The sequence below is a fragment of the Hylobates moloch genome, unplaced genomic scaffold (assembly GCF_009828535.3).
Source record: "Hylobates moloch isolate HMO894 unplaced genomic scaffold, HMol_V3 SCAFFOLD_18, whole genome shotgun sequence".
Taxonomy (NCBI): Eukaryota; Metazoa; Chordata; class Mammalia; order Primates; family Hylobatidae; genus Hylobates; species Hylobates moloch.
This window is the reverse complement of record NW_026652293.1, coordinates 746,104-774,097: the sequence shown is the minus strand read 5'-3', so window position 1 is coordinate 774,097 and position 27,994 is coordinate 746,104. Positions and strand designations below refer to the sequence as shown.

Genomic DNA, 27,994 nt, shown 5'->3' with positions numbered 1-27,994 from the left:
AAGCGCGCCCCGCCTACCCAGAGACTGGGAGGAACCTGGAAAATCCTCACGAGAGGGGAAGCGCAGGCGAGTAGGTGAGTGGTCCTGGTGGGTCGAGAATCGCTCCAGGACTTCAGACCTGGACGTAGACAAGGTTGACTGCTTATGAGCAGTTGGAGCTTGGGAAGGCACTTCCCCTTCTGAGGCCCAGTGTCCCTCGCTGTAAAAATAGGGATAGAAATGCCTAAGCTGGCGCACCTGTACAGCGTGCTGCTGCGAGCGCCTCTGTCGCGCTGTCCCTCTCCTGAGCGTGAGAGTGTCCCCCAAGCCAGCTCTGAGCGTGACTGCTCACTGTACACCTCTTCCCCAGCGCCAAAAGCGAGCCACTTTCCTCGCCTTTCCTTTCCCTCTGGATTTCCCAATTCGCCTCCTAGAAGCAAGGACAGAGCTTTGGAGATGCACCTTTGCTCCTTGCTCAACACCTGTCTTATCAGCTGCCTGCTGTGTGTCAGGCGCTGCGCTGAGCCCCGGTTGGCATTGGTAAATAAGACAGATGGGAGATGTAGAGCTTACTTAGTGGAAGATGCAGACAGAACGCAGGTAAACAACGCGAACAAATAAGTCAACTGCGATACACACACTTCCTATCCCTTTTCCGTAGTCATTTTTCTCTTTAGCATTTCACACTATCGTACCATCTGTTTTCCGTCTTGACCTTGCTTAATAACTGTTTCTCACCCTAAGATATGAGCTCAGTGAGTGCAAGGATTTCTGTTTCTTCACTGCTATATCCCCAGCACTGAGAACAGTGCCTGGCGCATAGTAAATATGTTTAGTGAATGCGCGTATAATAGAAACCAATAGAGTGCCTTATAGAGAATGAGGAGGGGAAGGTTCAGGGAGGGCCTCTGTAGGGAGGTGACCTTTAAAACCAAGGCCTGCGGGGTGGGAAAAGTCATCCAGCCTGAGGCAACATGTGTCAAGGCCTGGATTAAAGGTGGTGCCTCTTGAACTGAAAAGATAGAGCTCAGAGGATGCATGAACCAGCTCTTTAAAATTCATGACTGACGTGGCCAACTTTTCTGCTAATTTCCAAAATAGCAGAGAAAGTGAGACTGTTAAAACGTGGGGAAGTCCTACAGTCATCGTTCACACCTGTAATCCCAACACTTTGGGAGACCTAGATGGGAGGGGCCACTTGAGGCCAGGAGTTTGAGATCAGCCTGGGCAGCATGGTGAGACCTCTCTACAAATAATAAAAAAAATTAGCCAGGCGTGATGGCACGCACCTATAGATCTAGGTGCTCAGGAGGCTGAGATGGGAGGATCACTGGGGCCTCGGAGATCAAGTCTGCAGTGAGCTGTGATCCTACCACTGCACTCCAACCTGGGCAACACAGCAAGACCCTGTCTCAAAAAAAAAAAAAAAAAAAGACCGGGCATGGTGGCTCACCCCTATAATCCCAGCACTTTGGGAGGCCAAGGCAGGCAGATCACGAGGTCAGGAGATCAGACCATCATGGCTAACACGGTGAAACCCCGTCTCTACTAAAAATACAAAAAATTAGCTGGGCGTGGTGGCGGGCGCCTGTAGTCCCAGCTACTCGGGAGGCTGAGGCAGGAGAATGGCGTGAACCCGGGAGGCAGAGCTGGCAGTGAGCCGAGATCGCACCACTGCACTCCAGCCTGGGCAACAGAGCAAGACTCCGTCTCAAAAAGAAACAAAAACAAAAAAGAAATCAGCATAAAGAGGGGACCAGACCTCATTCACTCATAATGCATACCTGGTCCATAGCATGCAATAAAAATGAATTGGGTTGATGTAACACCGTGTAGTCTATGAGGCTCTGTGAAGGTAGGAACAATGACCTGTTTACCTCTGTTGCCTCCCAACACCTAGCTCGTAGATCGTATCTGTAAACTGAATGAGCAGTCATAGGGAACCTTCCATATGCCAGGCTGTGCTTGGTGGTAGAATACAGAAAGAATAAGATACCATCCTTTTTTTTTTTTTTTTTTTTTTTTTTTTTTGAGACAGAGTCTCACTCTGTCACCCAGGCTGGAGGGAAGTGGTGCAATCTCAGCTCACTGCAGCCTCTGCCTCCCGGTTTCTAGCGATCCTCCTGCTTCAGCCTCCTGGGTAGCTGGGATTATAGGCACGCACCACCATGCCCAGCAAATTTTTGTATTTTTAGTAGAGATGGGGTTTCACCATGTTGGCCAGGCTGGTCTCGAACACCTGACCTCAGGTGATCCGCCTGCATCGGCCTCCCAAAGTGCTGGGATTACAGGCATGAGCCACTGCGCCCAGCCTAAGACACCATCCTTGACCTCAAGGGGGTCCCGGCCTGCTAAACTCTCCTAAAGTCATAGAGCTCATGAGCAGTAGTAAGTTTCCTGAAGCCAAACTCTTCTGTGAAAGAAGGATTCATTTAACACTGCCCTTCTAAAACCAGCAACAGTAAGTGGTAAGATAATTTGGATAAGGTCTGATCAGGAAGAGCTTTGGACACCAGGCAAGGAGATTGGATTCTATCCAGTAGTCAACAGGAGCTGTTAAAGGTTGCTAAGCAGGGGACTAGTGGCAGATGCGCTGATGGCTGATGTTAGGGAGAGACTGGAATTACATACTATGGGACCACAAGAAGCTCCAGTATAAATGAGGGTGGGAAGCAGGAAAAGATCTTACACATATGGACTCCTGGGGAGTGATTGGGAACCCAGAAATGGGACTTCCCTGCCCTTTGGCAGACTTGGTGGTCTCCTTCTCTGCCCCCTCACAGACTTGGCCCACACTTTGATCCTAGCACTTTATGCCTGAGTGAAATTAGTGTCCTTTGGAGGCCCCAGAGTGCCCATAAAATTCAATGACAGTTTGGTCATAGGGTCCCTGCTCTGTGCCAGCCCAGTGCAGGTGCTAGGAATTGGAGATGAAGGTACCCCTTCCCTGCCCTTTGGAAGCCTAGTGAGAAAAAGCGCCAGTCTGGAGGCCAAAGAGACCCAGGTGTGCAAACTGGCCTTCATACTTCTGGCTTCCTGACCTAGGCCTCAGTTTTCTCCTCTATACAATGAGGAGGAGCATGACCTACCTACATATGGCTGTTGGGAGGATTGAGTGAGGCATGCAGAGCACTTGGCATAGACTCTGCCTCAGTTAGTGGCATCTTTTATAATGGTTATCATCTGTTTAGTGAATGACTCTCCCATCAGGGCAGGATGAGTGTTTTTCACCTCTGTATCCTAGAGCACCTCATGCGGCAGCCCCTGCCTAGTAAGTGTTTGTGGCAGGAACGAATGGGAAGAAATCAAATGCTGGGAGCTCTCAGAGGTAGTTGCGTTTTAGAGGCATGATGTTTACATCAAATAATGCTCTGCAGCATCAGACTTCTTCTCAGCTCTGCTCTTAGTACTGAGAGGAAGGAACGCACTCTCTCTTTTTTTTTTTTTTTTGAGACGGAGTCTCGCTCTGTCGCCCAGGCTGGAGTGCAGTGGCGCAATCTCGGCTCACTGCAAGCTCCGCCTCCCGGGTTCACGCCATTCTCCTGCCTCAGCCTCTCTGAGTAGCTGGGACTACAGGTGCCCACCACCAGGCCCGGCTAATTTTTCGTATTTTTTAGTAGAGACGGGGTTTCACCGTGGTCTCGATCTCCTGACCTCGTGATCCACCCGCCTCGGCCTCTCAAAGTGCTGGGATTACAAGCGTGAGCCACCGCGCCCGGCTCTCTTTTTTTTCGAGATGGAGTTTTGCGCCTGTTGCCCAGGTTGGAGTGCAGTGGCACAATCTCAGCTCACCGCAACCTCCGCCTCCCAGGTTCAAGCGATTCTTCCATCTCAGCCACCTGAGTAGCTGGGACTACAGGTGCCTGCCACTATGCCTGACTAATTTTTTATATTTTTAGTAGAGACGGGGTTTCATCATTTTGGCCAGGCTGGTCTCAAACTCCTGACCTCAAGTGATCTGTCCGCCTTCGCCTCCCAAAGTGCAGGGATTATAGGCGTGAGCCACTGCGCCTGGCCAAGGCGAACACTCTCTTTTACTTTGATTTGCCTATGGAATTATACTTTGTTGTTTTAGAGACAGGGTCTTGCTATGTTGCCTAGACTGGACTTGGACTCCTGGCCTCAAGCAATCCTCCTGCCTTGGCCTCTGAAAGTGCTGGGATTACAGGTCTGAGCCACCATGCCCAGCCTGCCTGTGGAATTTTAAATGAGTAGTTAGCTTGCAGGTGAGATTTCCATAAAAACTGTGGAGTCTACATGTAAGTGTGGAAAACCCTGATAAATCCCAAACTGCCCTCACAGCAACATTTCAAAATAATTCAGACTGGGCACAATGGCTCACACTGCAATGCCAGCACTTTGAGAGGCCGAGGCAGGAGGATTGCTTTAGCCCAGGGATTTGAGACCAGCCTGAGCAGCACAGTGAGACCCCATCGCTACAAAAAATAAATTAGTTGGCTGTGGTGGCACATGCCTGTAGTCCCAGCTACTCTAGGCTGAGGCAGGAGGATCGCTTGAGCCCGGGAGGTTGAGGCTGCGGTGAGCCATGATCATGCCACTGCACTCCAGCCTGGGCGACAGAGTGAGACCCTATCTCCAAAATAAATAAATAAATAATTCATAGCCAAATCACCTCACTGATTTGTCTTTCAGACTATGTTTAACCAATAGCCCTGAAATTGAGCTCCTTTCTTCCTTCCCTTCTTTCATATTATACACATTTAAGAATAGCCACTGTGGCTGGGCACATTGGCTCATGCCTGTCATCCCAACACTTTGGGAGGCCGAGGCAGTCAGATCACTTGACACCAGGAGTTTGAGACCAGCCTGGCCAACATGGCGAAACCCCATCTCTACAAAAAAAATACAAAAATTAGCTGGGCATGGTGATGCATACCTGTAATCCCAGCTACTCGGGAGGCTGAGGCAGGAGAATCGTTTGAACCTGGGAGGTGGAGGTTGCGGTAAGCCAAGATCGTGCCACTGCACTCCAGCCTGGGTATCGGAGTGAGACTCTGTCTCAAAAAAAAAAAAAAAAAAAAAAAAAAAAAAAAATTAGCCCCTGTGCCATTTCATTATTAAATGAGAAGCAGGACTCTGCCCTCAAGTAGAACTGTTTCAAAGAAGAGAGACACATAAACATGTAGCAGTTTGAATGCTGTAAGGCAGAGAGAGACTCATTCATTTGAAAAGTGTTTATTGGCTGGGTGCGGTGGCTCACTCTTGTAATCCCAACACTTTGGGAGACCAAGGTGGGCAGATCACCTGATGTCAAGAGTTCAAGACCAGCCTGGGCAACATGGTGAAACCCTGTCTCTACTCAAAATACAAAACCTAGCCAGGCATTGTGTTGGGTGCCTGTTGTCCCAGCTACTTGGGTGGCTGAGGCAGGAGAATCACTTGAGCCCAGGAGGCAGAGGTTGCAGTGAGTCAAGATCATGCTACTGTACTCCTACCTGGCAACCTGGGCAACAGAGTGAGACTCTGTCTCAAAAAAAAAAAAAAAAAAAAGAGAAGGAAAGAAAAGAAAAAGAAAAAGGAAAGGAAGAAAGAAAAGTGTTTATTGAGCACCTTTTATGAGCAGGGATGGACCAAGTGCATGGAGTGCTCACAGGAGGGAGTGAAGCCAGGCAGGCCTTCACCTGCACCTGTTTTTCTCTCTTCACTGTCCCTCCATCTCCAGACTCATATCTAGACCTGTTTAATCCAACTCACAACTGGATTTTGCACTTGGATGCTTCACAGGCACTCAGCATACCTCAAACCAAACTCTCTTCTTCTTTCCCTTAAAACTCAACTTCTTCTTGAGCCTTCTGTGTACCCAAAACCCAAGCCAGATCCAAGGGCTTGGATGTCCCTACTACCCCTCTGTCCCCCCACACTCCCTCACATCTAGTCAGTCTCAGTGTTCTGTTAATTTCCTCTTGAGTATTTCTCTCATTGACCCCTGCCTTCTCATCCTGCCTGAAGCTGCAGGTCTAAGTCCTCGTATCATCTCACCTGGACCATCACAATCTTCTTCTGTTTCCTGCGATTGAAGAACGATATGTTTTGAAACCAGACATGCCAGAGTTAAAACCCTGGTTGCCACCATTTTAGAAGCTGTATGAAACTCTGGGCAAAGCTGAACTGTAGTGGTTAGGATTGCAAACAAAGGTGGCAAAACTAGGGGAAAAAGGAAATAATTATCACAAAAGTCAGATTATGGTAACCTAGGGGAAGTGCAATTATCAGGAAGGGACACGGGTGGCTTCTGGAATGCTGGCAAGGTTCTTTTTACTTGACTGAGTAGTAGTAACACAGGTGTTCTTTTATATTTTTAATTAATTTTTTATAATTGTAGGTATGTATTTTACTTTATCATTTAAAACATTTTAAGTCCAGACATGGTGGCTCATGCCTGTAATCTCAGCACTTTGGGAGACTGAGATGAGAACATCACTTAAGGCCAGGAGTTCGAGACCAGACTGGCAAAACAGTGAGACCCTGTCTCTACAAAAAGTAAGAAAAAAAAATTAGCCAGGTATGGTGGTGCACACCTGTAGTCCCAGCTACTCAGGAGACTGAGGCAGGTGGATTGCTTGAGCCCAGGAGGTTGAAGCTGCAGTGAGCTGTGATCATGCCACTGCTCTCCAGCCTGGGCAACAAAGTGAGACCTCATCTCAGAAAAACAAAACAAAAAAAATATATCTTTTAAAATTCAATGAGACTTTTCTGTGTAAAGTGTTAGCTGGCACTCAGAGCACAGGAACAGATCAGGAAACCTTGGTTACCAGTTCTGATTGTTGTGTCCTTTCTTCCATATGCCAAGCTATGCTTGGTGATAGAATACAAAAAGAATAAGACACCCTCCTGTGCTCAAGGGGGTCCCACCCTGCTAAACCTTCCTGAAGTCATAGAGCTCATGAGTAGTAGAACCAGGTTTCCTGAAGCCAAACCCTTTCCTCTAGTAAAGAAAGATTCACTTAACATGAGGGATTGCCCTTCTAAAACCAATGATAGTAAGTGGTTAATGCTCCCCACCAGACAGCAGACTCCTTGGCTGATCCTTCTCCATCCCCAGTGCTTGCACAGAGCCTGGCACCTGCAGGCTTTGGAGAATGTGAGGAATAGAGGAGACCAGAGAATAACCCCCATGTTTTCCCTCTCCCAGGCTGGCCAAGGAGCAGGGCCTGCACCCGTGGTCTCATAGAGCCTGGCCTGTTCTGGAAGAGCACCCAGTTGTTCCTTCTAGGCTGGCCAAGCCCCATTGATGATGGCTGAGAGGGAGGAGGACGACGACACTGAGGAAGCCTGGCTGCAACTGCGGCCCACGGAACCCTTGCCCTCCCAGTGCTGCGGCAGTGGCTGCTCGCCCTGTGTGTTTGACCTCTGTCACCGAGACCTGGCAAGGTGGGAGGCAGCCCGAGCCAGCAAGGACAGGAGCCTGCTGCGTGGGCCAGAGTCACAGGTGAGGGAGGCTGCTTCTCGACATGAGCAACCAGGGCAACAGAATCTACTTGCCTTGGCCCTGCAAAGCACACCTCTAGGAAGCCTTCCCTGACTGTACAGCAGAAGAAAAGAGTATGCATAACAGAAGCAAACAGATCTAGGCTCAAAGCCCAGCCCTGAAGCAAACTTATTAGCAGCTGTGTGATTTGAGGCAAAGTTTAAGCCTTAGTTTCCCCATCTGTAAAATGAGGCTGAATGTTTGTGATGTGTAGCACAGAGCTTGACATCCATTTCACTTAACTATTTTTATTGAGTACCTATTATATACCAGGCCCTGTGAGATAGTGAGGATTTGGGAGTGAGCATGACAGACGCAGTCCTCGTCCTTGTCCTTATGGACTAAACTAGGTATAGTTTATTCTGGGTAAATAAAGGATGTTAGGGCTGATATTTCTTCTCTGGCCCTTACTGACTTTTTCCTCCTTAACTCCTCCGGGACTTCATAGTCTGGACTAAGCAGTTTAGCCCTTTATTGTAATGTTTGGAAGGGTTCACAGTTACAGATGTCAGAACACTGGACTTCACCCCCTGTATAACACAGGTAGGGAAACTGAGGACCTATTCCTTCTGACACTGTGCATAGGTTTTGTTTTGAATCTGTCCCTGTCTTGGTTTCCCGCATCTGAACAGTCTTCCCATTTTCTGTGTCCCTCCTGACTAATGTGGAGTAGAGGTGTCTCCCATTTCTACCTCTCTCGATGCCATTTGGCATCGTCATCACTTTTTTTTTCTTTTTTGTAGAGATGGAATCTCACTATGTTGCCAGGGCTGGTCTTGAACTCTTGGTCTCAAGTGATCCTCCCGCCTCAGCCTCCGAAAGTGATGGGATTACAGGCGTGAGCCACCTTGCCTGGCAATCATCACTTTTCGACCAACCATTCCCCATTCTTGGGGCTCAAACTAGACCAAAGCTTAGTCATTTTTACACGTGTTGTTCTTAAGCTATAGATCATACATCCTGAACAAATGCAGTTGTTTTTCTTTTCTTTTCTTTTCCTTTTTTTTTTTTTTCAGATGGAGTTTTGCTCTTCTTGCCCAGGCTGGAGTGCAATCTTGGTTCACTGCAACCTCCGCCTCCCAGGTTCAAGCGATTCTCCTGCCTCAGCCTCCTAAGTAGCTGGGATTATAGGCATGTGCCACCACACCTGACTAATTTTATATTTTTAATAGAGATGGAGTTTCACCATGTTGGCCAGGCTGGTCTCGAACTCCTGACCTTAGGTGATCCACCTGCCTCGGCCTCCCAAAGTGCTGGGATTAGAGGCGTGAGCCACCACGCCTGGCCTTGCAGTTGTTTCTCTGAACCCCAAAACAACATGACATTATTATTATTATTATTATTATTATTATTATTATTATTATTATAGAGGCAGAGTCTCACTCCGTCACCCAGGCTGGAGTACAGTGGCATGATCTCAGCTCACTGAAACCTCTGCCTCCCAAGTTCAAGCAATTCTCCTGTCTCAGCCTCCTGAGTACCTGGGATTACAGGTGCCTACCACCACGCCCCGCTAATTTTTTTTTTTTTTGCATTTTTAGCAGAGATGGGGTTTTACCACGTTGGTCTCGAACTCCTGACCTCAACTGATCCGCCTGCCTCAGCCTCTCAGAGTAGTGGGATTATAGGTGTGAGCCACTGTACCTGGCCTTTTTTTTGCTTTTTATAAAGATAGAGATGGGGTCTTCCAATATTGCCCAGGCTGGGCTCAAACTCCTGGGCTTAAGCGAACCTCCCATCTTGGCCTCCCAAAGTGCCTGCTGGGATTACAGGCATGCATGACTTTATATTTAGTGTCTCCTTGTATTTCTGCCACTGGAAGGTGGTGATGGGGACTAGAGTGCTCTGGCTTCTGTCAGTGACTGGGGAATGTTCATGACAACCTCTGTTTCTTTCTTCTCACTTCCCTCCATCTCCACGTGGCTCACCCCTTCACTTCTTTCTGATCTCTGCCCAAATTTCATTTCTCTTCGTAACTCAGGACTACCAGACACCATCTAGATGTACTCTTTTATGTGTATATTGTCCATCTTCTTGCCAAAATATCAGTTCTGGAAGAGAAGGGGCCTCTGTCTTTCTCACTGTTCTATCCTCAGCACCTTGAGTAGTTCCTGGCATTACAGTTGGCACTCATTAAATATTTGTGGATGAATGAATGTGTTTCTCCCAGATCTACTAAGTACCATATCCTGTGCGCTAGGCACAAGGAGGTTGGTAATAAAGATGCCAGGGTACCAGGGCTGAAAAAACTCAGCTTATGGAAGGGGGACAAAGAATCACAGGGTTACTTGGCCGGGCACGGTGGCTTACGCCTGTAATCCCAGCACTTTGGGAGGCCGAGGCAGGTGGATCACCTAAGCTCAGGAGTTCAAGACCAGCCTGGCCAACATGGTGAAACCCCATCACTACTAAAAGTACAAAAATTAGCTGGGTGTCGTGGCACACGTTTGTAATCCCAGCTACCCGGGAGGCTGAGGCACAAGAATCATTTGAATCCGGGAGGCGGAGGTTGTAGTGAGCCGAGATCACACCACTGCACTCCAGCCTGGGCAACAGAGTGAGACTCTGTCTCAAAAAAAAAAAAAAAAAATTTGCAAACAGATGGAAGCAAACAAACACAAACATTTCATCAGTCCTATAAAATAGCATATTCCAATGTTTTTTAACTTTTAATGAAGCAATAATAATAGGAAAAGATTTTACGTTTCCATGGTAACTTAAATTTTATAAAATGCTTTTTACATTGTATCTCATCTGACCCTCATGATAACCCTATAAAGTTATCAGGGATTAGTGGTCCTTTTTATAGACTAGGAAACTGAGACCCAGAGAATCAAATGATATGCTGAAGGCCCCCCAGGGAGGCAGCAGCTGAGCTGGGGCTAAACCCAGTTCTCTCGACTCCCAGTCCAGTGTTCTTTCCAAAGCACCAGGCAGCTGTGCCAGAGGGTACCCAGGTGCTCTGGCTGATGATGAAGAGGTCATCCTGGATGGGGGGTGTGAGAAGGGGCACAGTGGAGACAAGGCCTTGAATGCCAAGCCCGAGAATTTCTGTCTGTTCAGTGATACTGTCAGCACTACCATGGGTAACTGGGGTTCCAGAGTTGGTGCTGCAGGAACACATGGTGCCAGGCCCTAAGCTGGGATTGAGGGGTCCCAGGAGTAAATGGAGTATTTTATAGGAGAGAAAGATCTGTGAGTCACAGCATTCAGAGAAGGCTTCCTGGAGGAGATGCAGGTTGGGGTGGAATGTTAAAGGCAGTGGGCTGAGACGTAGACATGAATTTGAATCTTTGTCTACAGTGTGACTGTGGACAAATAAGCCAGCATGACTCAACTCAGGCCTCAGTTTCCACATATGTAATACACGGATATTGGGTTAGATATTCTGAGGTCCCATCAACTTATACATTATGCAAATCTGGATTTTAGCAGGTTTGAAGAATGGGTATGTCTTTTACACATTGGAGATGAATGTTCTGGATAAGAGGACACTGCTTGAGCACATAAAGACTCAGAAGTAGGAGGCAGCAGGGTGTTCTTGGGAGGATGAAGAAAAGTCTGGCATCAGATGCCTGGGAGATAAAATGAGGCGTGAGGGTCGTCCACAGGGCCCTTGAGTGGCCAGCTAAGGAAGGAGCCCGCACTTTACCCTGCAGCTGAGGGGAGCCATGGAAGGCTTAAGGCAGGATAGGCTCAAAGGAAAGCGCTCTGGCATTCTTGGATCCGATTTTGAAAGGGAAGTAAGGTGAGGCTAGTGTCCAGTTTACAGGAAACTTCCCGAGCCAAGACAGCCTCTCCTTGGGGACAGTGGGAAGGATGCTATGGATGCCTGTGTGTCTGTGGAGCCCCGGCCTCTAGCTGTTGGATCTCTTCCTGTTGCAGAGCTGCCCCTCCAAGCTGAACCCAGAGACCTTTGTGGCCTTCTGCATCAGTGCCATGGACAGACTCACTAAGGACACCTACTGTGTCCGGTTTGCTCTACCCGGGAACAGCCAGCTTGGCCTGCAGCCCGGCCAGCACCTCATCCTATAGTACACTCAGGTAGCGGGAGGACCAAAGCTTCACAGCCCTGCTTTGCTATTTGCTAGCTGCTGGCCTTGAGCAACTAGCATACTCTCCCTTAAGCCTCCATTTGTCATCTTCAAGATAGACATAGTGACACATGACTCAGAGCGTTCTTGGGATTGAACTAGATAATGCATTTTCATAATAAATAATAACAACACAATCACTTTAATAGCATTTACTATCCAAGGCACAGTTCTGTGTGCTTATAGGTGTGAAATCATTTAACCCTCACAAAATCCCGTGTGGTAGGTGCAGTTATTCCCCAGAGGAAACTGAAGTAAGAGAGGTCCAGAAACTTGCCAAGGTCACACAGTTAGGAAATGTTGGAGCCAGGATTTGAAGGCAAGCAGTCTGGCTTTAGAGCTTATGGTATGAACCTAATATGATTAGTACCAGTTGATAGAATTGAGAATAAAGGGCTTGCCCAGCACTACATAGCTAGTAAGTCACGGAGCTAGGATTTAAACCCAGACAGCCTGGCTCCTGAGTTACGCTCTTTACCACTCCTCTGAGGTTCCTACTTCCTCCCAGCCTACTTAGGCACTCTACTCCTACCCCAGTCCCCACCCCTGTCTGCCCAGAGACAAGACCCTTTGGGATGTCCAGGTAGAGCTGTCTGCCAGGCTGTTGGCTCTGTGAATCTGAGGCTCAATAGAGAGATCTGAGCTGCAGGCATGGGTTTGGGAGTCATTGGCACATACCTGAGTGGCATTTGGGAAAACGTGTGCATGGAAAGAGAAAGATGCATAGGACCAAACCCTGGAAACACCAGCATCTACGGTATTGGCAAGAGGAGGAGGAGCCAGCAAAGGAAGCAAGGTGCGGCCAGAGGAGAAGGTGGAAACCAGAAGAGCACTTACTGCTGCTCAGACTCTGGCCACTTGCTTCACACTGGCCCCTGGTGTTTGTGTCCAGCTCCTTCTGGCCTGTGACCTGGCCAGCAGTCCTAGAAGTTCACTATCCCAGTGGGCGGGAGGGGCCACAGGGCAGGTCACAGCCCCAGGCATCCTTCCATCCATGAACCAGAATGCCCAGAACTCCCTGCCTCCAGGCTGGCTCCCCTCCTTCACACTCTCTGTCCCTGCGGTGACATCCCTAACACACATATCTGACCATGTCACTCTGGGGTGCAGCATGGAGGCAATGTGGCACCCCAGAAGGTATCTGAGGTACCACATTGCCTCCATGATGATGTTCTAACCCAAGGCCCCAGCTCGCTTTCCCACCATGTTCTTCTCCCTTTGCCAACCCACCCCTGCCCTGGTCTCAGCCTCCTGCACCACGCCCCATTCCCACCACCCTTCCTGTCCCGATTTGCCCTTGTCAGTGGCTGGCCTATCCTGCAGCACCCACCTCCAGGAGATTTCCTAGGCTCCCAGAGGAGACTGCATGCTCCCTCTAAAACATATCAGTTTTACCTCTGTTGCAGCGGGCATCATAGTGCTCTGCAGCCAAGCCATGCTCTGTTCCTTATGTCCCCATTTGTTTCATATGCATTTATATATTTATTTATTTTGAGACGGAGTCTTGCTCTGTCACCCAGGTTGGAGTGCCAGTGGCATGATCTCAGCTCACTGCAACCTCTGCCTCCCAGGTTCAAGCAATTCTCCTGCCTCAGTCTCCCAAGTAACTGGGACTACAGGCATGTACCACCATGCCCAGCTAATTTTTGTATTTTCAGTATAGATGGGGTTTCACCATGCTGGCCAGGATGGTCTTGATCTCTTGACCTCGTGATCCACCCACCTCAGCCTCCCAAAGTGCTGGGATTACAGACGTGAGCCACCACGCCCAGCCTCATATGCATTTATTAAATATTTCTGTCCAGCCCCTCATGCTTTTGGTGCATTGAGACAGGGCCTTTTTAATCTTGGCATACCTCAAAGAAGAAAGTTTTGTACATAGTGGGACTTGAGAGAAGACTGCTTAGGGAAGCTTCTGGGAAGCTCTGAAGAACAGTGGTGAGGAACCCAGCTCTGAAGTTAGAGCTGTGATTGAATTTGAGCTGTGCAAGTGACTTCCCTTCTCTAAGCATTGGATTCTTCATTTGGGTTGTTGTTTGAGTTAAATGAGATAATGCATATTAAATGCTTGATACATGTATGCATTTAATACACCATAGCTATTACTGTGACTCATAGTGGTTATCCTGACCCTGTTTTTGGTAACATGGAGAGCATTCATGCATGAGATAGGGCTTTAGACTAGGGCCCTTTGAGGATCCTTCCAGTCCTAATGCTTCTGTCAGGTGCTAGTAAGTGTTTAATAAATGTTAGCAGTTGTTTTTATCTTTATCACTCTGTGGTCGAGAAGAGGTCAGGAAAAATGACAGTCATGTCTCCAAAACAACTCACATCCTCAGTGCACTTTTTGAAGCACTCTCCCATCTGTAGTCCCAGAGGAGCCACCCAACTGGAATGCAGATAGCTGTCCCCACTTTACAAAAGGGGCCACGGGGGATGAGATGATCTACTGGGATCTCACAGCCAGCACGTGGCAGTGGATGAGCCCAGTACTCTTTTTTTTCTGTTGCATCTTGCCTGCCTCTCAGTGAGGACCTTTATTTTCACCAACCTGGCAGAGGAGGTACCTCATAAGGATTTGCAATTGTTTGTTTGTTTGTTTAAGACAGAGTCTTGCTCTGTTGCCCAGGCTGGAGTGCAGTAGCATGATCTCAGCTCACTGAAACCTCCACCTCCTGGGTTCAAGTGATTCATGTGACTCAGCCTCCCAGGTAGCTGAGACTACAGGCGTGAGCCACCACACCCAGCTAAATTTTTGTATTTTTTGGTAGAGACAGGGTTTCACTATGTTGTCCAGGCTGGTCTCAAACTCCTGACCTCAAGTGATCAGCCCACCTCGGCCTCCCAAAGTGTGGGGATTACAGACATGAGCCACCGTACCCAGCCTTATAAGGGTTTGTTGAATGACTGGCTGACTGACTGCACGCTTCTCTTTCCCAGAGGGATAGTAGATGACTTAGAAATTCAGAGAGCCTATACGCCCATCAGCCCTGCCAACGCAGAAGGATACTTTGAAGTGTTAATTAAGGTGAGTTGACCCTCGAGGATGCTCTAAGATGCCGTGGAGAAGCTATGTGTCTAAGAGTGGAGAGCTAAAGGGAAAATGTGGGAAGGAAACTCAATGCTGGGAACAACATGGACAAAGGCAATTGGGGAAGTAAGTCCTTTGTCCTGGAACAGAAGGAAGGCATGCCAAGCAGCAGGATGCAGTCTGAGAGGATTAGGCAAGAGGTAGGACATGGAGGAGCTTATAGACAGGACTAACCTAACATCACCTCTCAGGGGAGGTAGGCAGGACCAGGGGCATTTGAGTTGGACCTTGAAGAAGGAGTACAAATTGGCAGTGGCCATAAATGGCATTCTAGGCCGAGGGGATGGTTAACCAAAGGTTGGGAGGGGTGAAATAGAACAAGTCTTCTAGGAACTATACCCAGCCTGAGAGCCAGGAGGAGAGGGTGCTGATGGAGAAGGCGGGGTGAATGGAGGAATTGGTAGAGATGAGATGAATAAAGTAGGTTGGATGCAAAACACCCTGGAGGCCCAAGGAATAGGCAACAAATATATAAGAAGTTGTGGAGGCCCAATTGAAAGAATAATTAGGTTGAGCTACATGTAATTGCCGATATTCTAACTTTTTTGACTTAAAGAAACATCATCTTCATGTGGGTCAACCTAATACAAGCTCTAGATCATCATTTCCCAAATGGAATCATTACGAATATTTAAGAATAATGTTCACATCCTTAATCTATAAGACATGACTTATTATCTGTATTGCATTGATAAGTAAACTGAGTCCCCCAGAGGCCCCAAGGCCCCATAGCTAGTAAGAAGTGCTGCTAGTAGGTGAGTCCTGCCCCCTGACACAGAGACCTCAGCTCTGCCTCCAGCTCCCACCTTCCTACCTGCCATCTGAGCCCGAGTGTTTATTCCTCCACACATAAGCTTGGATGGGATTCCTTCTTCACACAACTGTTTGTCTGGGAGATTCCACAAATCCTCTCCAAATGGCCTGCTTCCCCACGCTGCTTGTTGGGGTGTGTTTCTGTGGAAAGCATAAGCCTGGAGACAGTCCTTCAGGGCAGCTGGATCTCTCCCAGCTGCAAGGCTGATTTTCTCCTTCGTTTACTAGAAAGCTTATCTTTAGAGAGATGCTTAATTATCTCTAAGCGACCGGCTAGGAAGAGCCAGAAATGTCTTTGCAAATTGGGAAGGCAGGCAGGGCTTATCGTTTGACCCTCCCAAGTAGAAGGGAAGGAGAAGCTCCCATTTCTCAGACACCTTCTGGGCACCAGGTACTGCCTCTGTCTCTTTATTCTAATTATCTCATTTCAACCTCATAACCACCCTATAGAGTAGATCGTATTATTCCCATTTTACAGATGAAGAAACTGAAGCTCAGAAAGATGACATCATTTGTCTCAAGGCCCCTTAGGTAATATGATCCAAATGGAAGGACAGAAGTTCAGTGTCAGTTCTGTTTAACAAGTGTGTATTAAGCATTTACTGTGTGCCAGGCTCTGTGTGGGTATGTATTAGTCTGTTTTCATGCTGCTGATAAGGACATACCTGAGAATGGGCAATTTATGAAAGAAAGGGGTTTAATGGACTCACAGTTCCACATGGCTGGGGAGACCTCACAATCATGGCAGAAGGTGAAAGGCACATCTCACATGGCAGCAGACAAGAAGAGAGCTTGTGCAGGGAATCTCTTCATTGTAAAACCATCAGATCTCATGAGACTTATTCACTATCACAATAACAGCATGGGAAAGACCTGTCCCCATGATTCAATTACCTCCCACTGGGTCCCTCCCACAACACATGGGAATTCAAGATGAGATTTGGATGGGGACACAGCCAAACCATACCAGGGTACTAAAGACAACATGGAAGAATCCTTCCCTTCTACTTGGGAGCTGTCAAGGCCACAGCTGGGGTCATGCCTCCCCCTAGACAGGGGCCAGAAAACAAAGCGTGCATGGAGACAGCCTCCAGCAAGGCAGAAGAAAAACCACACCTTTCCTTCTAGACCCCTTCCCGTTGAGCCAGGGACTTCCCTTGCCTTGTGCAGTTGGTGCCCAAGGAAGTCAGGGATGATATCGGAGATGGCCATGGGTGCTTAAAAACAGGTCTGGGGACCAAAGCCCTGTCTCTCTGTTAAGCCTGGCTATAATCTTCCTCCAAACACCCTTCCAGTGCTGTCTCCCAGTGCTTCGCCGTCACCCTCACCCTACCATGTTCACTTGCTCTTCCCAAAACATGACCCAGATTGTCCTACCCCTGACCATACTACACCTGATGTCCAGAGTCCTCTCTGCACCCCTGCTTCCATCCCCAGTGAATTCTAGCTTGCCCATCTTTCAAAGTCCAACTTAAATGCTTCCTCCCCTCTTAATCCCTTGATCCCATCCTTGGGAGTCATCCTTGATCCCATCCATGGAAGTGACTGCAGCCTTCTCAGGTTTATTCCTAGTTTATTCTTCTCGTGGGCATTAGATGGTCTCTACCTTGTATATGTCCGAGACTTAGGTCCCTTCTAGACTGTAAGCACCTTAAGGGGAGAGCCTGAATCTGGATTGATTGATTGATTCATTCATTCAGGTATTTATTAAGTTATTTCCATGGTTCAGGCATTGGCTGCCTTCATGGAGCTTAAGATCTAGCTGTCTTCCCTGCATCCTCAACATGGTGCCTGGCACAGAGTGGACAGGCACCCAGACAATATAGACTCCCCTCTCCATGGAGGAATCACTCTTGTAACCTTCATTTTTCATCCAGCCAGGAGATGGTGTAGGATAATGCAGGGACTGCAGATGGGTGGCCTGAATCTAGCCCACAAATGTATTTGGTATTGGCCAGCATAGAGTTTTAAAATTTTGAATTAATTGCAGACATTTCAAAAATGGGAGATTTTAAATAAAAATATGGATTTCGTGCCTCTTTTGGGAAATCAATAGATCTGGCCAATTAGGCCCCACAAACTATGGACTGAAACCTGAAAAGTGGCTTCCCTCCTTAGAAGGAGCACTCGCTCACCAATTTATCATAGTCCCCATCACTCCCTATTATCTCCCTGATGCTGAGACTGTGTGTTAATTGCCATTAATCATCATCCAGTTCTTCACTCATTTATGGTACCTGCATGGTCCCTGTGGGCATTTGGGTTTGGGACCTCTATGCTGAAGGCTTTAGGTCCTATGGATTCTCATCCCAGCCTCCTGTCTACCTTCTGTGTAAGCTTCTGGGCCTCATCTGAAAATTGGGAATGGCTGTACCAACTTTGTGGGATGAGGAGGACGATTAAATGAGATAACACATGTGAAGCACTTAGCATACAGAACGGGCTCCACAGTAATGGCTAATCTGGTTTGTGTTGGCAGCATGTACCTGTCCCACTGACGTCTCCCTGTGTTTGCTTCCAGTGCTACCAGATGGGGCTGATGTCCCGGTATGTTGAGTCCTGGAGAGTAGGAGACACAGCTTTCTGGCGAGGACCTTTCGGAGATTTCTTCTATAAACCAAACCAGGTCAGTGCCAGCACCTTAAATCTTCAGAAGATCCCTGTTGCCTGTGGTTTTCATGTTTTGACCCACAGCATCTCACTGTGCCGTTCTCCCTGAGCTCAAACACAATCCCAGGTGTATCCTTGGGGTTGGACATGGGAGAAGATGGAGTAGACACTTATTTATTTATTTAGAGACTGAATTTCGCTCTTGTTGCCCAGGCTGGAGTGCAGTGACACAATCTCGGCTCACCGCAACCTCCACCTCCCAGGTTCAAGCGATTCTCCTGCCTCAGCCTCCCAAGTAGCTGAGATTACAGGCATGCGCCACCACACCCGGCTAATTTTGTATTTTTAGTAGATACAGGGTTTCTCCATGTTGGTCAGGCTGGTCATGAACTCCCGACTTCAGGTGATCCACCCGCCTCAGCCTCCCAAAGTGCTGGGGTTACAGGCGTGAGCCACCGCGCCCAGCCAGAATAGACACTTACAAATGAAACTGCCTGCCCAGCTCCAAAGCTACCCAGGGCGGCCATTGCTTAGAACATCAGACTCACATACTTGGCGTTTAGGAGCCCTTATGCCCTCTGACCCTCAGACGCCCTTCCAATTTCACAGTACAGTCACATGACTAAATATGCCCCATGGCTTCCTGCTTCCCAGCTCAGATGGCTCTTCTCCTCATCATCCTGGCATTTTTAAACCCTTCCCCGACTTTCCCAGGAAGAATTCGTAATTTCTCATCAGTTGGTGCATATCTGGAAAGCATTTTGACAGTATGTACCAAGAGTCTTCAGAGTCTTCAAATCCTTGGCCCCAGTAATTCCACTTATGGAAGTCTGTCCTATAGAATGAATCAAAATGCTGGCTCTTTTGCGTATATTCATTGCATCTTTATTTATAATAGCAGAAAATTGGAAACAACTGAATATCCAACAGCAGGGGAACAGTTAGGTAAATTAGGCTACAGGTACTTGATAGAATAATATCCTGGATTTTAAAATTATGTTCATAAATGATATTAAATACTTATGCTGTAAGATCAAGTGACAAACACTAGGTACAAAACTGAATATACAGGAGGTTGGGAAATTAAGTTAAAATGCACAGAGAAAATATGAAAGAAAATGCAATGAAATGTTAGCAGCTCTGGGTGGTGGAATTATGGGTGATTTTTATTTTCTTCGTTATGCTTTCTAAATCATTTACAGTGAACACCTATTACTTTACAATTAGGAAAACAAAGCAAAATGAAAACAAATGGAAAAGTATAAATCATGCCTTCCTCTCCATTCTTTTTGTTTAATTTTTAAATAGCTTTTGTTGGCCGGGCGCAGTGGCTCATGCCTGTAATCCCAGCACTTTGGGAGGCCAAGGCGGTTGGATCACCTGAGGTCAGGAGTTCGAGACCAGCCTGGCCAACATGGCAAAATCCTGTCTCTACTAAAAATACAAAAAATACTAGCCAGGCATGGTGGCACGCACCTGTAATCCCAGCCACTTGGGAGGCCGAGGCATGAGAATCATTTGAACCCACAAGGCGGAGGTTGCAATGAGCCGAGATCATGCCGCTGCACTCTGGCCTGGATGGCAGCTCTGTTTCAAAAAAAAAAAAAAAAAAGCTTTTATTGTTTTTTTCCTTTTATAAATGTAGTACATGTTCATTACCCAAAAATCAGCAGATGGAAAGAGACAAAAAAAAAAAAAAAGAATAGAAAAAACACTCACAGGCAATCTACGCAGACACACCCATCTTATGGCTTGGTGTATATCCTTCCAAATCCTCTTCCACGTGAGTATATGTACAAATGCACACTGCATGCACATGTGTAGTATATATATATAATAATATCAAGCACGTGTAGCCCCTCATGCGTGCCAGGCTCAGACCTTAGCACTTGCTATGTGCTAACTCACATAGTCTTCACAGCGGCTCTTGGGTGCTCCAACCCCATTCTACAGATATGTGCTATGCATGTGTTAATACTCTTCCATAGTATTCTTCTAGTACTAACCATGCTTAGCCTTGCATTTTAGACCCTGCGTGCCCCAGATGCTTGAGAGCAGGGAATGGAAATCGTTTGTGTTTCCTCCTTGTCTAGAGTGGATAACAGATGAACGTTGTCTCGACCGCCTTTTCTGGTGGAGCCTCCCAATGCCTTGTGGCTGCTCCTTCACATGCACAGAATACTTGAAAGGCCCTGCATTTATTTCCTACCTTCCTGCCTTCCTGCCTTCCCGTCCTCCTTCCCTCCCTCTGTTGCCCAAGCTGGAGTGCTCTCATAGCTCACTACAGCTCCACTTACTGAGCTCAAGCTATCTTGCTGCCTCAGCCTCCCAAGTAGCTGGGACTACAGGCGTGTATCACCACACCCAGCTAAGTTTTGTATTTTTTTGTAGACACAGGATTTCACCATGTTACCCAGGCTGGTCTCAAACTCCTTGGCTCAAGTGATCCTCCCACCTCAGCCTCCCAAAGTGCTGGGATTATAGGCATAAGCCACCGTGTCCAGCTCCTGGATTTCTTAGCTAGGGAGGCTGTAGGGCCTGATGGTGAGGAAAAAGAAATGGTGTCTCACACCTTAATATGCGGTCACTGAAATTTCAGTAAGCCTTGGTTTCACCACACGAGGACATCTGGGAAGCTCCTGCCCTCTTCCAGGCCCTGTTTTGCTGCTCTGCAGTTGTCTTCATTACAGATGGATATTACATCAGCCCTAAGGACTGACATATTAGCATCTGTCTGTGCATTCATTCGATAAACAGACACAAGTGTTCACTCAGGGCCAGGGGACTCTGGGGACCCAGAGATGGGTCAGATGAGTCCCCTGTTCTCCAGAAGCTCACAGTCTGCTGGGGGAATCAGACACACAGACAGGTGACAGCAGCACAGTGTGGCCAGTGTGGTTCAGAGGGACTCACAAGGAGCTGTGGCAACACAAAGAAAGGAGCCTCCCCTGCCCCGGTTTGGGAAAGGCCCTCCAAAGGATAGCCCGAGCTAGGATGGGAGGAGGCGGAGGAGCATGGCAAGCTGAAGGCCTGGAGGCTGGAGAGAGCACAGACACAGCAACAGCTGCCAGGCGTGAGTCTCAGCAGCTTAGGGAGGGCGAGGAATCTAATTGGATCTGCACCAGGCAGTTTTCTTTTTTGTTTGTTTTGTTTTGTTTTGTTTTGTTTTGTTTTGTTTTGTTTTGTTTGAGACAGGGTCTCACTCTTGCCCAGCTGGAGTGCAGTGGCATGATCATGGTTCACTACAGCCCCAACCTCCTGGGCTCAAGCAATCCTCCTGTCTCAGTCTTGAGTAGCTGAGATTACAGGCATGAGCCACCATACCCAGCCAACCAAGCACTTTTCTTCATCTCATTTAATCCTGGTAATAGTTCTGAGATAGGTGCTGTTATGGGGAAGTGCTTTTCTTTTTTTTACCAGTGAGGACACTGAGGCTCATATTGGTGAAAGAGCTTGCCCAGATCACATGGTTGGGGATTTATACCCAGAGGCCTAATCCCTAGAATGAGGGTGGTAAATACCCCTGCATCACTCAGGTACTAAACTTTAAGGCACTGACCTTAAAAAGGGTCACCCCTCTTTTTTTTTTTTTTTTTTTTTTGAGATGGAGTCTCGCACTGTCACCCAGGCTGGAGTGCAGTGGCACGATCTCGGCTCACTGTAAGCTCCGCCTCCCAGGTTCACGCCATTCTCCTGCCTCAGCCTCTTGAGTAGCTGGGACTACAGGCGCCCGCCACCACGCCCGGCTAATTTTTTGTATTTTTAGTAGAGATGGGGTTTCATCGTGTTAGCCAGGATGGCTCGATCTCCTGACCTCGTGAACCGCCTGCCTTGGCCTCCCAAGGTGCTGGGATTACAGAGGGTCACCCCTCTTTAAGAGGCCTAGAGTCCAGAAATAGATTCAGTGAGGAGGAGTTTAAGGAACTGGGACCTCTTGGGGTGAGAACTCACCCGTTTTTTTTGTTTGTTTGTTTTTTGTTTTTTTGAGATGGAGTCTTGCTCTGTTGCCCAGGCTGGAGTGCAGTGGCATGATCTCGACTCACTGCAACCTCTGCCTCCCAGGTTTAAGCAATTCTCCTGCCTCAGCCTCCCAAGTAGCTGGGACTACAGGCGTGCACCACCACGCTTGGCTAATTTTTGTATTTTTATTAGAGATGGAGTTTTGCCACGTTGGTCTCGAACTCCTGACCTTAAGTGATCCACCCACCTTGGCCTCCCGAAGTACTAGGTTTATAGGTGTGAGCCACCGCTCCTGGCCAGGAACTCACCTTTTTCAAGTGACTCTTTTGTGCCAGTGCTGTGCTACATGCTTATGCATATTATTTCATTTAGCCTAGAGATGAGCAAGCTCAGAGGTCCAAGGTGGGCCCTTGAGATCTCTGCAGAGGTCCCCTGGGGCAGAGGAAGCAGCCCAGAGGGCAGGGCTGGAATGGCCTTGGGAGCAGGCAAGGCTTTGATGGGAGCAGGTTTCAGCTCAATGTAAGTTGTAAAGACCTCCCTGGCAAAGGATTTGGCCCTATAGTAGAGCAAAATGCCTTGGGAGGTGATGAGCTCCCTGTCAGTAGAAGTGTGTAAGCAGAGTCCTTGTGGGAATGCTTTAGTAGGCAACCAGGCCACTTACAGGATGGGCTATACTGTTATGTTCCCTTTCAGCCACCATATCCCATCATCTCCATTACCCAAACCTCACATGCCTTTCACAGACAAGGACGGCTTTCTGGAGGAGGTAGAGAGGGGACATAGGTGGTTGGACACCAAAGAAGGGCACTGCCATCCAGTTGAAGGAAGCTCAAGGAAAAGCCCCATAGTAGATGGGATAGGGTAAGGCTCTCCCAACCCACCTGTCATACATACCCCTTCTGTTCCCCAGTATGGTGAGCTCCTCATGCTGGCTGCGGGCACGGGCCTGGCCCCCATGGTGCCCATCCTGCAGAGCATCACAGACAATGAGAAGGACGAGACTTTTGTCACTCTGGTCAGTTGCTTCGAGACCTTTGAGAGCATCTACCTGAAAACCTTCCTCCAAGAGCAGGTCCATTTCTGGAATGTCCGTACCTTCTTTATACTCAGCCAGGTGAGCCCAGGGTGGTGACTTCTTTTTTTGATTGAGACTCTGCAGTCCCTTTGCACCTGTCCCGAGGACCAGCTCTAGCCTCTTTTGGCAATGGACGCTGTAGTCATAATCCCTGCCACTGGTGGAGCACCCACCTGTATGGAAGGCAGGTGTTCTCATGTGCATTATACAGATGAAGAGATGCCCATTCGGCGGGTGAAGCTGCCCACCGGCTCGTGCTGCTGGACGGGGCTGAGGCCAGGATTTGAGCCCAGAGCCGTCTGGTTGCCGAGCTCTGGCTCTCACCCCATGCCTTGCTGCCTCCCATCGCCCTCTGGCACCATCAGTTACATGGGCAGGGGCCTGGATGTAGAGGGCAGGGCAGGCTGCAGACCTCCCTCCGACTGAGTGATGTTCCTTGAGGCGGAGACCACGTGTCTGCCTCAGCACTCTCTCTTCAGTGCTTAGCATAATGCCAGGCACAGAACAGGGACTCCATTAGTGACTGCTGGAGTCAACTGATCTGAGTTCCCTGTGCTTACTAGTATCCTCCCAGCTCAGCTTGTCCCTCCATAGGAGGACCCCGCCATAGCTGGCAGCGACTCTCCCTGCTGACCCCTCCTCCCTCTGACTCCATATCCCCTCTGCTCACTCAGGTAACCCTTCTGGGGCCACCCCCATAGGTTAGAGCACGGGGGATTGTCTGCCCCTCATCTCAAGCCAGGCCCTCAGCTACCTTTGATGGCCTGCCCTTCCCTGGTTGGTAGCTTCACTTTTCCCTCCTGTCCCCTCTGGGTTGGGATTCCTGCTGGGCCCCCTGTGTTCCCTGGTGCTCAGGGTCAGCCTTCTTGCCCGGTGCTGTGGAGCGCCCTTCTCATCTGGTCCCACTATGAGGCAGCTTTATGTAGTCCCTAAACACTTATCTGATCCTCAATATTGTAGCTGGGTGTGGAGGGTGAGGAAATTGGATTTCCCGTCCCAATATAAGGGTCCCTGGGCTCCCCAGGGGCTGGGTTCTGCAGGCCTGTCCATGGGGCAGAATGCTCAGTGGCATGACATTGAGAGCGTGGTGAACATTTATAGCAGCAGAAGGTGCCCCAGGAAGGAGAGTGGAGCCAAAGGCTAGTGTGCAGCCCGAGGGGTGGGCGCAAGGGATGGGCCAATGTTGCCCAGCAGCATGGGCAGCCTGCCTGAGAGCCTGGACAAGGATGCTGGGAGGAGGGCAGGAAGGCAGCACCTGGCAGAGGGTCCCCAAGCTGCTGGCCAGCCTTGCTTTCCCTCCTCTGTCACCTGAGAATGTGGCAGGTGTCAGAGACACAACAGTGAAGGTGACCCACTCCCAGCCCTTTGGCTGCTCACCTATCTATGGGTGACAGCCACAGAGACGGCTGAAAAGGACTCCCCTTCATTCAGCACATTCTCTGTAGCCAGCACCATTCTAAGCACTTTATTTCATTTAATCTCCACCACAATCTTATGAGGCTTATACTCCCATCATGCTCCTTGTACAGATGTGGAAACTGAGGCACAGAATGGTTAAGAACCTTGCGCAGGGTAACTCAGCAGGTTAGTGGTAAGTGGAGTATGAACCCAGGAGGTTCTGCTCAAGGGCTGTGGTCTTAGTGCTCCTTGGAATAAGGCAGCACAGCACAAGGTGCTGTGAGGATGTTCAGGATGCCAGTGGTGGGCAGAGAGGCCAGGCAGGGTCAGGGATGGCTTTACCCAGCAGGTGGCATTTCAGTTAAAGTTCACCAGCAATAGAAGATTTTTAGCCCCCGGCTGGGCCAGGGTGGTGCCAGGGGCCTGGGGTTGAGCAGACAAGTGGGCTGGCCATCAGTGGCAGGTGAAGGGGGTGACTGGTGGCTCCTGCCTGTACACACTCCCTTGACTCAGTGCGCTCCCTCCCCTGCCTGGGCCATAGCTGCAGCATCCTCAAGAGTCTTCCTGTACCAGCCACTTCCTGCTGATTTGTCCTGCATCCTGCAGTCCTAAGGGCAGATCTGACCACACCACCACCCTTTTCTAGCCCTTCCCTGGCTCCCTACTGCTCACAGGATGAGGTCCACACCTGGGAACTGCCTCCCTCTGCGGCCTCATCTCCTAGCCCGCCCTCCCCAGGAGCTGTGGCCTGATGTCAGGGGTCTGCCCGTGGTTGCAAGTGTGCTGTGCTTTTCTGGCTTCTGGGCCTTTGCTCACGCCATTCTGCCTGCCAGGAGTGCTCTCTCTTCCTCACCTCACACGTCTGTACCCCTCACATCCCTGTTGAGGTAGAAGTCCATCCTGGAAGCTTTCCTAGAGCCCCCAGGCTGGCCTTGGTGGTTCTACTGCCACCACCCTGGCTCTCTTTCACAGCACCCACCTGCTGCACCGTCACTGTTTGTGGGGTCCCCTACCCGTCTCACCAGCAGCCAGGCCCAGGGCATCTCAGGGTGCATGGTGGGATAGGCTGAGCTGAACTTAAGTGGTCTGAGGGAAGTGAGCAGTGGAAAAGGGGAGGTGAGGCCAGTGGGCCCCAAGGCCCCATCTGGTGGGTCAGACCATAGCGGGAGCATGGGAAATGCCAAATCTTCAGAGAGGATCCCCCTCATCAGCACAGACTCTGTGAGGTGGGGGTCCAGGGGACCCTATTTGTTTTGTTTTGAGACAGGATATCACTCTGTTGCCCATGCTGGAGTGCAGTGGTGCAATCATAACTCACTGAAGCCTCAACCTCCCTGGGCTTAGATAATCCTCCTACCTCAGTCTCCCAAGCAACTGGGACTATAGGCACATAGCACCACTCCTAGCTAATTTTTGTATTTTTTGTAGACCAGCTTTTGTCCCATTGCCCAGGCTGGTCTTGAACTCCTGGGCTCAAGCAATCCTGCCACCTCAGCCTCCCAAAGTGCTGGGATTACAAGCTTGAGCCACTGCACCTGCCTCCAGGGCCCTTTGAGTGGGCCTCAGAATAGAGGCCTTTCCTCACAGGGCCTCTCCCAGGGCTTACACCAGCACCACGGCTCTCTGGACAGTGGCTTTCCATAGCGGATACTCTCTTCACAATCGTGATCCTGAGAGGTCACAGTCACTCAGCCAGGAAAGTGGCAGTGGAGCTCCCCTCCCCACCAATCCTGTCCTTGTGCCTAGCCCCAGGAACTAGCAACTTGCCCTCATAGGATCTGCAGAGTGATGGCTCTGTTCTGGATTTTGTTTTTTTGTGGGCTGGTAGGATGGTTTTTTCATTGAAATTCTTCAGACTATATATAGTTGTCCCTTGGTATTCGTGGGGGATTGACTCCAGGACCCCCTGCAGATAGCAAAATCTGAGGATGCCCAAGTCCTTGATATAAAATGGTGTGGCATTTGCATATAACCTATGCACATCCTCTCATGTGCCTTAAATTATCTCTAAATTATAATACCTAATACAATGTAAATGTTGAGTAAATAGCTCTTATACTGTATTTTTTGTGTGTGTTTCTATTGCTATATTGTTATTTTTTAATGTTTTTTAAAAAATATTTTCAATCCACAGTTGGTTGAATCCACAAATGTGGAACCCATGGAAACAGAGGGCCAACTGTATACTTAATGATTTGTATACTTCTCTACACATATGTTGTGCTCCAATAAAATGTTCATTTAAAAAAATAGAAGAAATTCCTTCAAGTCACCTGGGAGTAGAGGCTTCATTTTGTGACCCTGAGGAAGAAAGCTGCAGCTAAGGCTAGAAGGGCAGGGAGAAGGATCCTGGGTCCCTGGGGTCACCGTCCAGCCTTGGAATGCGAGCTTAGCCTTTCTCAATGAAGGCATTGTGACCTGGGATCTGTGTTGTATGCAGCCAGGACCCTTGTCTCTTTTGAGCAGCTGCCATATCCCCAATGGCTAGCTCAGTTCCTGGCACAGAGTAAGCACTCGGTAAATATCTGCTAAACGAGTATGTTCACTGAAAAAAGAAATGAGCAAAAGTTATGCTCCGAGGGTGATGATGATAGCTAACCTTGGAAAGATTCTGGGAAACCCACAGTCAGGGGAGAAAACATTCCCCCCGCAGTGACAGGTGTGGCTGCTGGAAGGCAGCAAGAAATGGTGGGACTTGAGTTCTGGTCCTGCTGCTGCCCCCACCTCATCGTATGCCACGGGGAAGTCCCTCTTCCCTGTGTCTCTCCTGTTGTGGGAGGGTGATAGTTCCCACAGGCTTGTTTTGGGGATAAGGAGGAAGTGCCTGGCCCACGGTGGGCCTGGATATAGGTTGGCTTCCTACACCCTCTGCCTCGGTTTCCTCATTTTACAGAGAAGAGCTGGCTGTGTGAACACTAAGGACCCCCCACTCCCTTGTAGTCACCCAGGCCTTTCTTGTCTTCCCAGGAGAGCTCCTCAGAGGAGCTTCCCTGGAGTTACCAAGAGAAAACTCACTTTGGCCACCTGGGCCAGGACCTAATTAAAGAGCTGGTCAGCTGCTGTCGGAGAAAGCCATTCGCACTGGTCTGTGGCTCGGCTGAGTTCACCAAAGACATAGCCAGGTGCTTGCTGTGCACAGGCCTCACTGAGAACTCCTATTTCCTCTTCTAGCCCTGGCCTCCCTTCCAAAGCCTGGGCCATGGGCCTGCTACTGGGACCCAGGAAGGAGCACAGACTGGAATCAGAACACATGGAGTCCAGGCCTGGTCCTGCTACTCATTTGCCAGGTGACCTTGGGCAAGTGTCTTTACTGCTCAGAACCTCTACTTCTCATCTGCCCCATGAGGTTAATCACTCCTCCTGGCCTCCTACTATGTGGAAGGAGGACGGGCTGTAGGGACCCCGAGGAGGTGAGCAACCAGCCTGAGAGTCAGGGAGGACTCCTCAGAGGAAGCCAAGTCCAGGCTGAGCCCCAGGAGGAGTAG

General features: G+C 49.0%; 2 protein-coding genes across 3 annotated transcripts in view; both read left to right on the top strand.

Moving 5' to 3' along the window:
- The first annotated feature begins 11 nt into the window (after positions 1-11).
- Positions 12-27,994, top strand: LOC116457784 (NADH-cytochrome b5 reductase-like). The gene is given in 7 exon segments (XM_032137240.2): positions 12-74; positions 7,133-7,429; positions 11,354-11,502; positions 14,503-14,590; positions 17,988-18,092; positions 22,947-23,150; positions 27,477-27,994. Coding segments are annotated over 6 exon segments (948 nt in total). The 5' UTR covers positions 12-74; positions 7,133-7,231; the 3' UTR covers positions 27,681-27,994.
- Positions 18,011-27,994, top strand: part of CDCP2 (CUB domain containing protein 2) — a 54,710-nt gene continuing 44,726 nt past the window's right edge. The window contains exon 1 of one of the 2 annotated variants that reach the window (XM_032137238.2): positions 18,011-18,092. The gene's annotated coding sequence lies outside the window, so the exon portion shown is untranslated. The remainder of the gene's footprint in view (positions 18,093-27,994) is intronic. The other variant, XM_032137235.2, reaches the window with a different exon arrangement.